Below are 14,740 nucleotides of genomic sequence, written 5' to 3'. Positions count from 1 at the left end.
TTTACTTATGTTTACGATATTCTCAACCCATAAAGGAACATTGAATCTTGGACAAACATTCAACAAGTTTAAAAAATGTTTTTACTTGACAGGAAGGAGATGAAAGTAAGTAACTTGAAAAGTAACTTAAGTTACCAGATAAAATGACTGCAGTAAAAATTACAATAATTTTCTCAGCAGATGTAACACAGTAGAACCATGAAGGTGTATAAACTGGAAGTATACATGTAAAGTACAAATACCTTAAATTTGTACTTGAGTAAAAGTACTAAGTTCAGATGCCACCACTGCTTGTTTGTTAGTTAAGGAGTACAACAGGAAGCATATATTATTGAAATCATTCATTGACCGTAAACCATATGAACTGAATGTGAAAGTAAACTGGATCTCTGACAAGGATATTAACATCTCCAGTGCTGGGAAAAGTAACAAACTTGACATGAGCATTAATCTTATACAATGCACACAACTTTCTAAAAGAAACATCATGAAACTTATTTGTTTGTTGCCTCTTTATTTATAGGCACATCATTTCAAAAAACTGTACCGCCTCCATCACGGGCAACACACGAGGCCCCTTCTCTCCTCGGGACATTTTCCTTTAATTTGAGCCTCATTTTTTCACTCATTTGACTTCAACATGAAATCATATTTGAGAAAAAATAGTATGATCCTCTATTGTGCGAACACACAGGGGTTAATACTGCAGAAAAGAGGACCTCGTAATCACTGTATAAATACATTTTTAAGAAACTCCCATAGTTGCCTTTTCGTTAACAAAGCAGTGAGTCCTTTGGGGTCACCCAGCATTGAAAAAGTAGACTGTGTGGATATTCAGCATCACACTTGCATGCACAAGGAAATGCTTATTAAGGTTCTGATATTAAGGATATAACATTGACATACGTGTACTGTAAACGAAATACAGCATACTAGTGGAAAATATAGGACATTTTTGGGACACATGGCACATTCCACTTGGCCTATAATACTTAAATCTGTATAAATTATTTTTTTTTCTTTTTTAGATACACTTCAACTCATTACCTATTACCTACTCTTATGTCATAAAATATATGGGATTACTGGGGGGCAATAAAATGAAAAGTCATCCAGTAAAAAACAGAAAGGGATTACTGTGCAGACCTGGGTTAATCTGCCATCTGTTCAGTGATTAATGTGCCAGGTGAGCAGAGATTGCACCTCGCAGAAAAATGTGCCTTGCAGATTCTGTCAAATGCATTAAGGTATTTCAAAGGGTTTTCAGATACAGTGGTAAAGTTGGATCTAGGCTTCTTGTACAGCATGTGGTTTAAGCGCTCTGAGATTCAGATCATGCTCGGGCCTGCGCTGTAGAGGACGACATCTCCGTGAACTCGCACCAGCGTTACTTCTTCCAGTCCTCCCACTCTGTGCTCGTACTCCAGCAGGTGGGTGCCATCCACAGCTACTTTGAACATGTCCTCCTCCACAAGGATCTTCAGCTGCAAAATGCAACACAGTGATGCTTAACTTAGATTTCTTAATCTCAACTCACACATGCAATGAAAAATTGTAGACAAGTAATGTACTATATGCAAAGAATTTACAGCAACAGAGACTGTGCTGTGCAAAAGTTTTTTACTGATTTAAAATGTATAAGTAAAATAATATCTATACACTTGAGCATCAGGATGTCACGATTCTTGATGCTGCATCAATTCTCAACAACATTCATTTTCAGTGTTAAGTGCAAAGATTTATGGAAGTTTTTTTGTACTGACGTATACATATGCTAATTCTATTGCTTGTCTGCATTAAACAAAGTGGTATAATGTTGAATGTTACAGGGATTATGGTCAATGCAAATGTATATCCCACTGCTTGTATTTTTAATAACTTTTGCTTTTATTCAGATTTTCATGATATGACAGTTTTCACAAAAACAGATTTAAAATTTGCAATATATAACATCTATTACAGTCTTGTAACACAATGAATTGTGTCTCCTGTGTCATGATTTTTTTTTATTGTGAGATTCTTGCTAATACACAGCTCTGGCAAATGGATTATCAAGGCTTTTCTATTCTATGACACTGTATTGTATCATTTAAAACTGACTTAAATTACATTTAACTGACTTAAATTACATTTTCTTTAACTCGTACGTGACTCAAAAAAAGACTACACATCAACTTAGCACTGATCTGCGTGTTTACTTATGTACAACATTGTGCTGTTTGATGCGTTTGATCTTGTTCTAATGCACATGTGGGTCAGTTCAGAACCAGTTCACACTGTAATGTAATAGTCGGTTAAATTTGACAAATAATGATAATATTGATAGACAGCAAAATTAAGAAAATAAATCGGATGTAAATAATAAATATAAAGTGAACACTAATGCTTGCAGTGTAACCGTAGTCTAAGATGAGCCAGTGATGTGGATTCAAACTGCTGCTGTGACCAATAATGAAGGAACTATTGATCACCATGAAGCCTACTACAGCATCTTGGAACAATGGTGCTTTTCTGCTCTGTTGCTCATTTGCCTAACTGCAAATGCAAGGTATAGAGTGAAGCCGAAGTTTATGATTATAGTAAAAAGGTTAAGAACACCATACCTCGAAACGCTGCCCCTGAACAAATGGGAAAGGTCCTTCTCGTTCCTCTGGTCCCCAACATCCACCTAGGTTGGAGTTTCTAACAATTGTACGCTCACTAAATCGAGGATTGAAGTGAAACACAACATCTGGACCTTTCATGAAGTCAATATGGAACCTGCAAAAAAAAAAAAAAAAAGTTTTGTTCAATATTTTGAATTTACAGAACCAAAACCAACTTTAATTTGTAAAGTTATGAAGTGCAAGTAAATGGTGGAGAAATAAGGTAAGCAAATATTAATGATGTGTTCAATAAAAACATGTGAAAAACAAACTTAACAATTTGACAGTCACTTAGAGATGACACCACTAGCTTGCTATAGAAAGTTAGAACAAATTAAATGTTTATTTTTCAAATAAACAAAAAATTAAGCCTGAAAAATGTTCATACCTGTCTCCACCAGGAACAGGCTCACCCACTATTGTGATCAAAAGTCTGGGCATCATTCCAGCATGAAGTGGCAGATCATAGGGCACCATCTGCAGAAAACATTTATTCAATGAGGTATTAAGTTATGTAAATGTATTCAAATTTCTATGTATTTCCTGATTTACTGATACAGAAAACAAAAATAGTGTTTATCCTGTTGAAATAATGCAGACATAAAATACATTTTACATTTAAACACTAATAGTCTAATATTCTGGTAACTAAGCAGCTGTGTGTTTAATACAACAAAAGCAAAACTGGGAATTGTAGTTAAACATTATTGAAAAGTTCGACCCTGCCCATATTCCTTCTCCAACTCCCCAATGAGTCATTACAACCCTTATGCAAGTCACAGTCATCACAATAAAACAGTTTAACTGGAAAGTTAAATCTGGAATTTGTAACATCTTAACAAATTGACAAAAAAAAGTTATTTTACAATAAACATGTACAAAAATGACACAGAATTCAGAAACAACATTGAACATAAAAAGTGTAATTTTATTAAAGTAAACAAAAATGTGTGTTCATACAATAAACGCAAGCATTTTGTAAATGTGTAAAATCCATATTGCACTTAATTTAAACATTACATCCCACTGGAAGATTTAACACATATCGTAAACTGTGTGTAAATAGTCTTGGCACATTTTGACGTAGCCTATCAAACCATAAGTTGTTTCTGGAAGTGAAGTCCTTGTTCCACTGTAAAGTTGAGTTCATTTCTTTCAATTATATGGTGGATTATATCTGGGCTGAAAGACAAGAATACATTTTTGAGAACTACAATTTTGTTATTTTTGATTTATGCTTTACTTTGCTTTGCACCCCAGCAGAGCCCAGGAGAACCACATTCCAATTGCAGAACTCATTTAAAATTATGAATCCTGCAGAAAGTCCCAAAAAGTACAAGAAACCAACTCTCTTTGTCAACCAGCACCAGTTTTGAAAAAGCACAGTGTCACTGTAATTGTTTCGAAGAAAAAATAATTGTGTTAGAGGTGTATATCTGTATAACTAGTTCATGGTGTATGGTCCTAATAGTGCAGACAGACACTGTGACAGGTAAATTTAGCTGGTAGTAGTTTACCACATTAAATCCCACAAACTACCACACCAACCAGAAACTCTACAGCAAAGAAATGCAGCAAGCAAGCAGCATAATCTTATTTTAAACATACTCACCAGCATGCCTCCTGGAGCTGCAGGACCACCATATGGACCCATGGGACCAGGACCAGGGCCAAAGGGGCCAGGGGCAGGAGGGAAGCCACCACCTGCAGGTGGTCCCCATGACCCTGGGGGTATTGGGGGAAATCCTCCAGCAGGGAATGCAGGGAAAGAGCCAGGTCCAGCAGGAGGGGGGAATGCACCTGGACCTCCTGGACCATACATCCCATCGCCTCCTCCTGGGTGACCACCTGGGTAAGGCACATTAGGATAGGGCCCAGGGGGAGCTCCTGGGCCAGAGGGAAATGGTCCGGTTGGGTAAGGAACAGGTCCTCCGGGTAGCTGTCCTGGGGCTCCTTCAGGTGGGTACTGCCCAGGGAACTGTCCTGGAGCTCCAGGGCTGGAGGGAAACTGCCCGGGAGCCCCTGGTGCAGGATATTGTCCAGGTATCCCAGGACCTGGAGGGAAACCTCCAGGTGCTGAAGGAGGCCCTGGGTATTGGCCCGGTGCACCAGGACCAGAGGGGAATGGAAACTGCCCCGGAGCACCTGGGCCACCAGCAAAGTCAGCTGGAGCAGAGGGCTGGGTGGGAGCTCCTGGTGCGGAACCAGGCCATCCAGGGTTTGCTGCAGGTGGAGGGTTGCTGGCAGGGGCCGATGGATTAGTGTTTCCTGTTTTAGTTGCTTTGGAAGGACTGTCATCTCCTAAAGCATCAGCCAGCTGAAGGAGAAGGAAAAGGGAAACTGACTCTGAGTCCAATAAATACATTTTCAACTCTGACCGCTGGTAAACCATAACATTACAGGATATGTAGCAATTTAACTCACCGAAAAGTCTGCCATGATCTATGACAAAACAAGAAAAGACAACTTTCATTAATTTTATTGGTTAGTTATGACAACAGCTTATTGCAAGTTGTAAAACACTGAGAAAATGTCGCACAGAGGCTCTGTGTAAAAGCCGAGTAATTGTTTCCATTCTCCAACTGGTGACCAACAAAACCCATTTGGGTGAAGTCAAAACACCGTAACCTAAGTGAAATACACAACAACAAGCTATTCATATGTGACCCTGCCTTCAGTTGCATATTAACAGATTTCAGTTATTCAGTATAGTTAACTATCTGTGTACACACTTGGCTACCTACGTAGCTAACAGAAGCTAACTGTCAGTTTACAAGATGTATAGTTAGCTCACTTGTTTGTTTTAGCCCCACGATATCTGAACAAAGTAAGTGCTAACAGCTGTCCGTTCACACTACCTCGGCAGAAGACAGACTCCTCTCAGATGACGGTGGATAACAGTGATGATTTATCCAGATGTGGTAGCCAGTTAGCCAGCTAATTTCGGCTGCCGAGGCATAGAACTACAAGCTAACGTTATATCTGCACTCAAACTACAACTCTCTCAAAGGAAGGGCGCCGCACACGTCCAGTAATGACGTCACCCAAAGGGTGGGCTCGTTCCTGTGCACGTACACACACACAGACACGCAAACACACAATCAGATAACGTTAATAAAAAAAAAAAAAAAAAAAAAAAAAAAAAAACTGGATGAGCTGACCTGATTTCCAAAGCTATATGTAATTTTTAAATTATACCTAAAATATAATTAAATAAATAAATAAACTGAGTTTTTTTTTTTCACTTTGTCACAAAAGTATTACAAGAGGCAGTTTATATCTTCATGCCCACGATATTATGAATAATATAAAATATAATAATATCATTATGATGACTGTAATTATGTACATTTTATTTATTTATTTTATAACAAACTACAAAGGTGAGGAGATCTTTACGACCATCTTTAGAGGGATCTGGACGCTGACAGCCAAGAAAATAAACTAAGTATCTAAAACTGGCTCCATATTGACAAACTATGAAATGCATACATTCTGAAGACAACAATCTGCACTGAGTTTTTCTCTTGATACATTACAGTCCTGATAATATATTTTTACACTGATTGCAGCAAGGATTATGTGTTATTACTCTACCATGTATAAGGCTATTGATGCTTCGTATTTTTATCAGCTGCTAAGGATTTGACATTATTTCCACTGTTTTTGAACACACACACCTCTTCTTATGAAATGATTGTGACAATGTGATTTATTTTTGATAAATAAAGTGTAACTGTGACTCAGTATGTAATCATTGTACATGGTCAAAGGTGATTACTGATGTGTATAAATAGGAACAAAAAGAGGAATGTGTCTGAAAAGAAAATTATTCCAACTTTATGGGCACAATTAACAAAACAAGTGCGAATGTGGTCTTTTTCAATTTTTTTTGTTAAACCTGACTAAAGATTAAAAAGTTATTAGTAATTGGTAATTTCGTTATATTGTAACAAATTGTCCGTAAATTATTGCGGAAATCGAATGCACCCAAACTAGAAAGAAATGGAAATAATAAACTTTATTTTGGCACAGCAGTCTTACAAGGCGGGAGATTAAATACTTACATGGACATGATTAAATATCTGACTGAGATGATGCACATTTTTATTTCTTTTATTACAAACTACAATGATGAGGAGAGATTTATGTCCAACTTTAGAAGGAGCTGGGCGCTGATTGGTCAAACCAGTCACAAGATGATGAGAAGTTAAAAAAAAAAAAAAACATTGAAAGCGTTCCTTCCATTCAGAGCAGCAGCAGCTTCAGGGAACTCCTAACTCTACAAAATGGTGAGTTATTAAACGCAGTGCTGAGAAAGATGTCGACATTTTGCGTTCTTAGTTTTGTGATCACAGGATAATAACATGTTTGAAGTTTCCGGGTGTGCGATGAAAAGTAAGGTCGCAGATTGGCTAGCGTTAGCTTACTAGCCTAGCATTAGTTCCACCCTCTGTCTATTGTATTGATGTAAGGCGCACAAGCAATAGCAGTTGTTGCTTTCCGGTGGTTTTCAAAATAAAATCCATGTAGCGGAATAATTATCTACTGGTTTAATTCTGATATTAAATTACCAAACTGAAATGGCATAGAAGGAGCTAGTAGTTTAGTAGCTCGTTTTGTGAGGAAAATGCCTGAGGGTACATTATCACCGTTAGCAGAAACAGAAGATATGCTTTTATTGTTGAGATCAGATTGTACAGTTTCCTGTTACATTGTCGCTAATTTGTGTTAGCTTGACGCAGCGCTGGGTTTGGGAGCTGTCTGTCTGATGCTAGCTCGCCTGGATTTCACAATGAATACCGTTTCCCTCCGGCTGTTCGACTGCGTGTCATGACAGCTTCATTGCCGATCGACATCGGGGCTGTTACCATCTAAATTTAGACGTAACATTGACCAGATTAACTGAACAAATTAAACTAAACGACTCCTAATTATTGATTGGATTAGCAATCGAGCCAATTTAGCAAGTTGGCTGTTAGGCTAGAGGAATTGAAACCACCAGTAAACCATGACTTTTACCTTCATTCCCAAAATTTTACTAGCGCTTCCTGTGTTTCAAGCCTTTCAGTCCCAAGCACAGTCACTCCACTCTCCTTAATCTTTAAAGATCTCTCTCTGAGCTCTGTAAAATCCCGACTCCCACCAGCCATCTGTTCAGGAAGGTGTAATTATAGAATTCAGAGTCTCTGCAGAGACTCCTAAAGAGTTTATTCCTTTGTGATGGTGTTATATAATGCTTTGTGTGAATCAGACCAATGAAATGCTGCTGAAACGCATGTGTATTTTTCTCTGTGGTTAAACCTGTGGGTCAGATTGAACTAATGCAGAGTATTACACCGTAGTTGTTGGCTACTTTAACCCTTTAACAGTAACTTTATAACACAATGCTTTACCACAGAACAACACAATACACGAAAACCATTTAATGCTTTGATCTGAGTCTTGTACCTATTCTTAATATGAAATAATCCTTACTTATTTGTCCATTTACTATATTTTTGCAGCATGAAATTGCTAGATGGCATAAAATTGCACATATTTGGAGCACATTATTCATACTGCAGCAATGTTCAAGCTGCATTATATTTTGATAAGCAGAACAGAGGCATTATATTACCATTTTGTCATATGAGATGTCAGTGCGTATCTTATGAAGGGTACATGCTGCTATTAACATAGATTTAAATGGTTACTCAGATAAAAAGGAGCACTCAGATGACTTGTGTTCACTATATTTCACTTCATTCCTAGTGAACACTTTTTATGTTTATAACTCAGACAGATTTTAAGATATTATAACATGCAGCTTGATAATTTCCTGTTAATAAAATGAAAAACATGTTAAATTGATGTTTCCTCCCCTTTAGAGTGAATCACTTGTAGTCTGTGATGTGGATGAAGATCTGATTAAAAAGCTGAAGGAGTTTCGCTTCCGGAAGGAGACCAATAATGCAGCCATCGTTAGTAAGTATTGGAAAGAACCTTATTCCACTCAAGTCAGTAATGTTTATGTGTTCTGGAGTAGGGGAGATGATGTTAGCATTCTAACACTGGAATTTTTTACTCACCAGACCACTTTCACACACAACCACAGCTAAACTCATATTGTCTTGTTTTATTATTACTTTTACTCTACAGTGAAAATCGACAAAGACAAGCAACTTGTTATACTTGAAGAAGAGCATGAGGTAAGTTACTTACCACAAGTTTTTTTTTTACATGTATTTAATTCCTCAGTCTACATGTTGACTTTGAAGGTAGCCTGTATAAAGGAAATGTTAAATTACAAAACCGAAATTGTTTAATTTCTGCTCTTTTTAGGATATTTCTCCTGATGAACTGAAGAATGAACTGCCTGAGAGACAGCCCAGATATCCTTTGAAACAATGAGCTCATCTTTTTTATGCAACTGTACTATTTATAATAATATTTTAGCTGTTTTTGTTATGCTATTTGAAGTACACTTTTAGCTTTACTCCTTGTTAATGTAAATGTCACTGTTTTGTTTTTTTTTAATTCCTATTTTTTATTGCATAACTTTTTTACCTTGTAAAATGGTCTTAAAATTAAGCACAGAAACTGTCCTTAGCACCAGGCACATTTATCGTCTACAGCTACAAGTACCATCATGATGACGGACGCATTTCCTACCCCCTTTGCTTCATCTTCTCCAGTCCACTGGGTAGGACTGGCTCTGAAGTCATTTATCATTGAACATATACAGCTGAATGGTTGTTCACTGCGAAGTAACTTTTTTGTGTTCAACAGGTTGCAGACCGGAGCAACAGATGATGTACGCGGGAAGCAAAAACAAACTGGTGCGGACTGTTGAACTGACTAAGGTTAGTAAACTGTGAATGAGCTGTTTCTAATGTGGGTGGACCAGTCTGTAGTTGTTCTAATGGTCTAATAAATGAATACTGGGATCTAATTGATGCAACACTGCTTTATAAAAGCCAGAAAATTATCTGCCTGACACCTTGCAGTTACTCTTATATTTTTTGTTCAAGTAGATCATTCGTTACCAACTTGGCTATACTTACTGCAGACTTCAAGCTTTTCTATGTATGTGGGATCCTTTGGAATCTGTTTTTCATTTGGTTAAGGAAATGTGCAAGTTTCAGCTTGTAATGACTCGGTTTGCTACACAGATGTTATCTAGTTCTCTGTTTCTGGACAAAATATTTATAGTGTCTTCAGCTCAACACAAGCAGTATATTATTTCACAGTTTAACACTTTTCTGAATTCTTATTTTTGACGTGATCAAATTATAGCATTAGAAAAATGTAAATAAAGTCCAGACCTAATACAACATCTTGTAGTATGCCAAAAGCTCTGTATTCCATTTGAGTTGTCAAGGATTAACCCTGTTTTATGCTTTTCTTTCAAGGTGTTTGAGATCAGAAACACTGAGGACCTAACAGAGGAATGGCTCAGAGAGAAACTTGGGTTCTTCCGCTAAGGTCACCTCATCGGGAGGTCTGAGCTGTGAGGAGGATCCTGATTGCACAACTTGTGTCATCTCTTATGGAGAACACACTACAGTTTAATGTTTCCCTCCTCTTTGGACCAGACCTGACTTAAATAGTGTTTAAATACTTCCTGTACTCAGTTTTAGGCCTGTTTGATGTCTGTATGAACTTACAGAGCAGCACACTACATTTCAAGGTGAACCAGCAGGTTCAGAAAATCACACGATTGTATTTCAGAGTTCTCTTACAGTACTTTTCTGTGGTTGTCAACATTCTGAACACTAACTAACCTTCCCCATCTGGCCTAAAACTGAAAATACTATTTGACACAGGTCTGCTTTTGTCTCTCATACAACCTCTCCATGTGCCAGTTATATGTCTGTACTGAATTAACACTCCCATACCTCTTTAAAGCGGACAGAAATCCATCGTACTCATCCGCCCTTCTTAAATGTGTCCATGCAGACAAATGTATGTTTGTTTTCCTTAAGTAGTTTACACTCAGTAAACCTCCTGAATTACACCTTTTTAATTATTTGAGGGAGTCTTACACTTAGATTTTGATTTATGCTTAGTTATTTCTGGTTTTATATAGGGTTATGTACACTTTGGCATTACAATAGTAATTTCCTTCAGTTCTGGAAAACAAATGTCCTGCCAGAACATCTAACCAGAACAATGCAGAGTTCTGTGTCAGTCAGTTTCTCCATCAGTGTTCATTCTAGGGCATTTAGATGATAAATAGGAAAATCACTCCAGTCTAAACAGGATGACATAACACTACAAACCGCTTTTACAAGTGGCACTCCGAAGCTTACATATGTTTGTACCTTCTCCTCTTCAAATGAACAAGCTGGCGGCAGCAGCCTTCGAGTGGTGCTTCTCATGCTGTAGACTCACTCCTCCATCAGTAGATTATATCTTTTGGTCTCTGTTTAGAGAAGAAACACAGTGATTCATAGTTGCAACGTGCTGTTCTATAGTGATAAAACACTCCTGCATATTTCCACTGCAACATTCCAAACTGAACAGTTTATTATCAAACCTCCATTTCTAGTGACAGTGACAGTCTTGAAAACACTGCACACAGGGTGGCATTAAATGTCCTCTTTTTAATCTACTGGGTGAATTCTGTGTAAGTGGGTTACTGTATCTTTAGGGAGATTGTTGGCTATTATTGTGCATTATAGCTATTACTGTTATTAGTGTTTATGAATGTTGTGCTTCATTTTGGTGTAATCTACTTTGATTACTTCATGGTGACCGCAGCTTTGAGGTGCACAGTTTTAAGGATGATGATGGCTGTGACCTCTCCGAACGCCAGTTGTGCTTAATATTTAGACATGGTTGACAAAAAACAGCATCAGGCATTTAACATTTTCCAGAGGAGAGTCAGACTAATATATTTTGAGGAATGATACTAACTTTTGTGTTTGGAACTTGCTAACAGTTTATAATTTGTGCCAATGTCAAGCCACATTTTAACGTTGACAATATTTAATTGAAAGTTGAAACGACAACAAAATGTGTCACTGTTAAAACATTTTATGAATATGGCTGTTCAAGCTGAAAAATAACATTTTTTACATCTTTCATTCTTAAAGGTGAGACATCCCTTAAAATTAACATTTGCAGTGCACTTCAGTCCCAGATAGTAAAAGATCTGTAAAATGAAGCTAAATACTGTATTTTGCTGGTGCTAGAGAAATTTGTGATATTCAGCTGTTGGTTGAAAACAGTGGGGTTTGATTGTTAAAGTCTAGTATCACCTCCATATATTGGTCTGACTCTGAGAAAGAGTATTAGGCACAAAAATAATTCCTCATATTCCCTCATCTGTGTCCTCTCTTAGTGTAAAACTGGGATGTTGTGGCTGATTTAATGCCACGTAATGTATGATGTCAAACTGCTAAGTCTACCATACCAATGCCTTGTCTTAAATTTTTGTCATATTTTTGTCACTTTGAAAAATCATGAGGTGAAAATGAGAATGTGCAGGAAAAAATAGAAAGTGACTGAAAAAAGCCTTGTTGGGGGATTATACTATTTCTTTTTTTTAGACATTTATTTTTTATCTTTCTAATCTGTGATGTCCAGATGACATCTTTTTTTTGTTTGTATAATCAAAGTACAATCCTGGTTACATTGTGACTTAACAAAACTGTTTCTTTTTCTTGAGATTTGACTCAAAGGTATGTGCGCACAATCACACCATTTAAATGTAAATCATTAATGATGTAAATGACAAGAGAATCATTTATGATTTACATCTCAGGACAGGGTTTAGTCTAAAAGAAACAATGGGATATAACTGTAATGAATTACTATCTACTGATACCACTGAAGGTGAGATTTATACAGCTTAACATTAAGACAGTATTGTGCTGATGTAGCTGATACATAGTGAGATACATTCTCCTTTGGGGGTGTGAAATTTATGTCTGAAATAAAAGTATAAGGCATGTTTTGACAAAGGCAGTACAGGCAAACGCTCAAATTATTTTTAAGTTGAAATATGTGCAATTTACTGGTTCTGATGGGAATAGAAATACATGTTGAACTGTAATGTGATGAGAAAATCCGTAACAACTCTAAAATGTGGAGAACTACTGTAAAAGAAGTGCATGCGGTAATGTATGTATGACGGAATAGTTTCCATAATTTACCCAAGGATACAATTTAGAATCTGCTGCTTGGTTGCATGTATTCCTCCTAAAACAGAATACATCTGCAAACATATTAATTTGATTTAACTGAATCAATTTATTTGTGTTATAAGCTCTTTAATGGGTCTCAAAAGCACTCTTCTTGGAAATACTTGCCTATCACTAGTCCTTTTTGTTGGAATACACACTACTATATATTTTCACAGTAAAGGGATGTATATCAGAAATAGGCCTACAGTACAACATTACATTTGGTTTTGAGCCATGTATCAGGTTATGTCCTATGGATCTAATAGCTTTCCTTCCTATTGTGGTGAACCTGTTGTATATTTGGCCTTCTCAGTCTTTCATTTTAACTTGCAAATGTGTTGTTCAGCTTTTGGTGTCCTCTGATAAAATGCCTAGTATTCTGTTTTCTTTACTTTTTAATAAAAACACACCTGAACTATGTATCATAACCAGCTGCCTCATGGCATAAGTGAAACTTGAGATATTTGTACTTTCCATACTTTATACAGTGTCTCTTGTCCCTGTTGTCCAAATAAAATAACAGTGATGTTTATCCTTCTGTTTTCATACTGCACACATTTTGTTTCGTATGTGGTCCTACTAGTTCAGATGAAAAGTAGTTTTTGTTGAAAAGTGCAATGTGTGAAATTAACATGAAAGACTAGTTACACCTATGACAGAAAAGCTTGAACAACATTATGGATTCAGTAAGAACAAGACGGTTCACTGGAGAGGGATTACTTTGTTACAGTGTCACATGATTTTTGCACTGCCCTGCCCCAGTGACAGATTAGTGACGGATTCAGTCCAATTCTTTACTATGGAGGACTCAACGTGATGTTGAAATTTAGATGGATTTATTCGCCCCAAACTCACCTGAATAAATTATGGACCCATTTTCTAAAAGCCATAGGATTCATGGACACACACTGACAATAAAATGATATTTGAAGATGCATGGATGAAGACAACACGGACTTTGAGGCCTGCTGCTGTTTCAGCACCTGAGCATTCGTGAGATCTCGCAATACAAACCTCGTCCGAGGGGGTAAAGAGGAGCGTGAAAGTAAGGGTTTGTTACCCTACACAGGGGCCAGGAACAGCAGCCACCAGCTGGGGTATCAAACAGGAGGAGACAGCAAAGAAGGCATACATTTAGCAAAAGGCAGAACAGTATCACAATCAACAAGTGCAAACTTGTGTTTTTTTGTCAACCCACCTTTTCCACAAGTAGGAGCATCACCAGATGCTCTTGTGAGCTGCACCTGCTGTGGGAAAATTTGCACTGAAATTAAAGACCAGCAAAATACAAGTCCTTCACAGTCCTTGGTGCATGTTTATCTACTGACTGCACCTGCTGCCTATAAGTGGTAGATGGTCAGGTGCACCTAAAAAAATCCCATTCATACTACAACCAGGTCCAGACTCAACTTTTTGTTACAGACAGGGCCTGCTGTGATTTTGTAGACTAGACCCTGAGGGTCTGCATTGTGTGCATTACCCCAGACAGTCATTTTTGGAAGATAAGGATTAGGAGTTTTTCCCGAAGGTGGTTCTACCTGAACTTGTTTCCCAGTACTACACAGAACCACCTACCTCACAAGCATCAGTTGGCCCTAGAGTGCTACAGCAGCTACAGCCAGTGCAATGCATTAAGCCAACAAAGCAGCCAGTCAGAACCCGTAAAGCACCCAAGAGGAAGAGGTGTGTCACTGTGCTGGACCAGAGAAAGGTCAAATGGCCACATGCGACAATCAGAACTGTCCAGTTCAGTGGTTCCATTTCACCTGTGTAGGGCTTGTGGATGCCCCTCCTGCTGACACTCCACAGGTTTGCCCTTCTTGTGCTCATTAGTGTTTACTGACTGTACATGAATGTACCTTAGATTTAATAGTTTAATTGAATTGTTGATTCTATTTATACAGTAAATTGTTGATTCTGAAG

The 14,740-nt window shown here is 37.6% G+C and overlaps 2 protein-coding genes across 2 annotated transcripts; one reads left to right on the top strand and one right to left on the bottom strand.

The window, feature by feature from the left end:
- Positions 1-58: 58 nt before the first annotated feature.
- lgals3a (lectin, galactoside binding soluble 3a) lies at positions 59-5,698 on the bottom strand. Its single transcript, XM_030125875.1, has 6 exons — positions 5,504-5,698; positions 5,070-5,087; positions 4,258-4,962; positions 3,034-3,122; positions 2,604-2,760; positions 59-1,484 (listed from the first exon to the last, which is right to left on the bottom strand). The coding sequence occupies exons 2-6, from the start codon at positions 5,082-5,084 to the stop codon at positions 1,329-1,331; spliced, it is 1,122 nt and encodes a 373-aa protein (XP_029981735.1). The 5' UTR covers positions 5,085-5,087; positions 5,504-5,698; the 3' UTR covers positions 59-1,328.
- Positions 5,699-6,809: 1,111 nt separating this feature from the next.
- On the top strand, positions 6,810-13,355 carry gmfb (glia maturation factor, beta). The gene is made up of 7 exons (XM_030125876.1): positions 6,810-6,937; positions 8,516-8,612; positions 8,787-8,836; positions 8,970-9,019; positions 9,248-9,330; positions 9,417-9,490; positions 10,040-13,355. Exons 1-7 carry the CDS (start codon positions 6,935-6,937, stop codon positions 10,109-10,111), a joined length of 429 nt encoding a protein of 142 aa, XP_029981736.1. The 5' UTR covers positions 6,810-6,934; the 3' UTR covers positions 10,112-13,355.
- The last annotated feature ends 1,385 nt before the right edge of the window (positions 13,356-14,740 follow it).

The sequence above is a fragment of the Sphaeramia orbicularis genome, chromosome 22 (genome assembly GCF_902148855.1).
Source record: "Sphaeramia orbicularis chromosome 22, fSphaOr1.1, whole genome shotgun sequence".
In the NCBI taxonomy this organism is placed as follows: Eukaryota; Metazoa; Chordata; class Actinopteri; order Kurtiformes; family Apogonidae; genus Sphaeramia; species Sphaeramia orbicularis.
This window is presented reverse-complemented; position numbering and strand designations above follow the sequence as displayed.

Bases quoted from the DNA above. Each gene is read 5' to 3' on its own strand.
- lgals3a (XM_030125875.1), bottom strand. The intron at 2,761-3,033 runs GTATGAACATTT...TTTTTTTTGCAG, and splicing joins CCTGTTCCTGGTGGAGACAG to GTTCCATATTGACTTCATGA. The intron at 1,485-2,603 runs GTATGGTGTTCT...TGCATTTTGCAG, and splicing joins TTCAGGGGCAGCGTTTCGAG to CTGAAGATCCTTGTGGAGGA.
- gmfb (XM_030125876.1), top strand. The intron at 8,613-8,786 runs GTAAGTATTGGA...TTTACTCTACAG, and splicing joins CAATAATGCAGCCATCGTTA to TGAAAATCGACAAAGACAAG. The intron at 8,837-8,969 runs GTAAGTTACTTA...TGCTCTTTTTAG, and splicing joins TACTTGAAGAAGAGCATGAG to GATATTTCTCCTGATGAACT.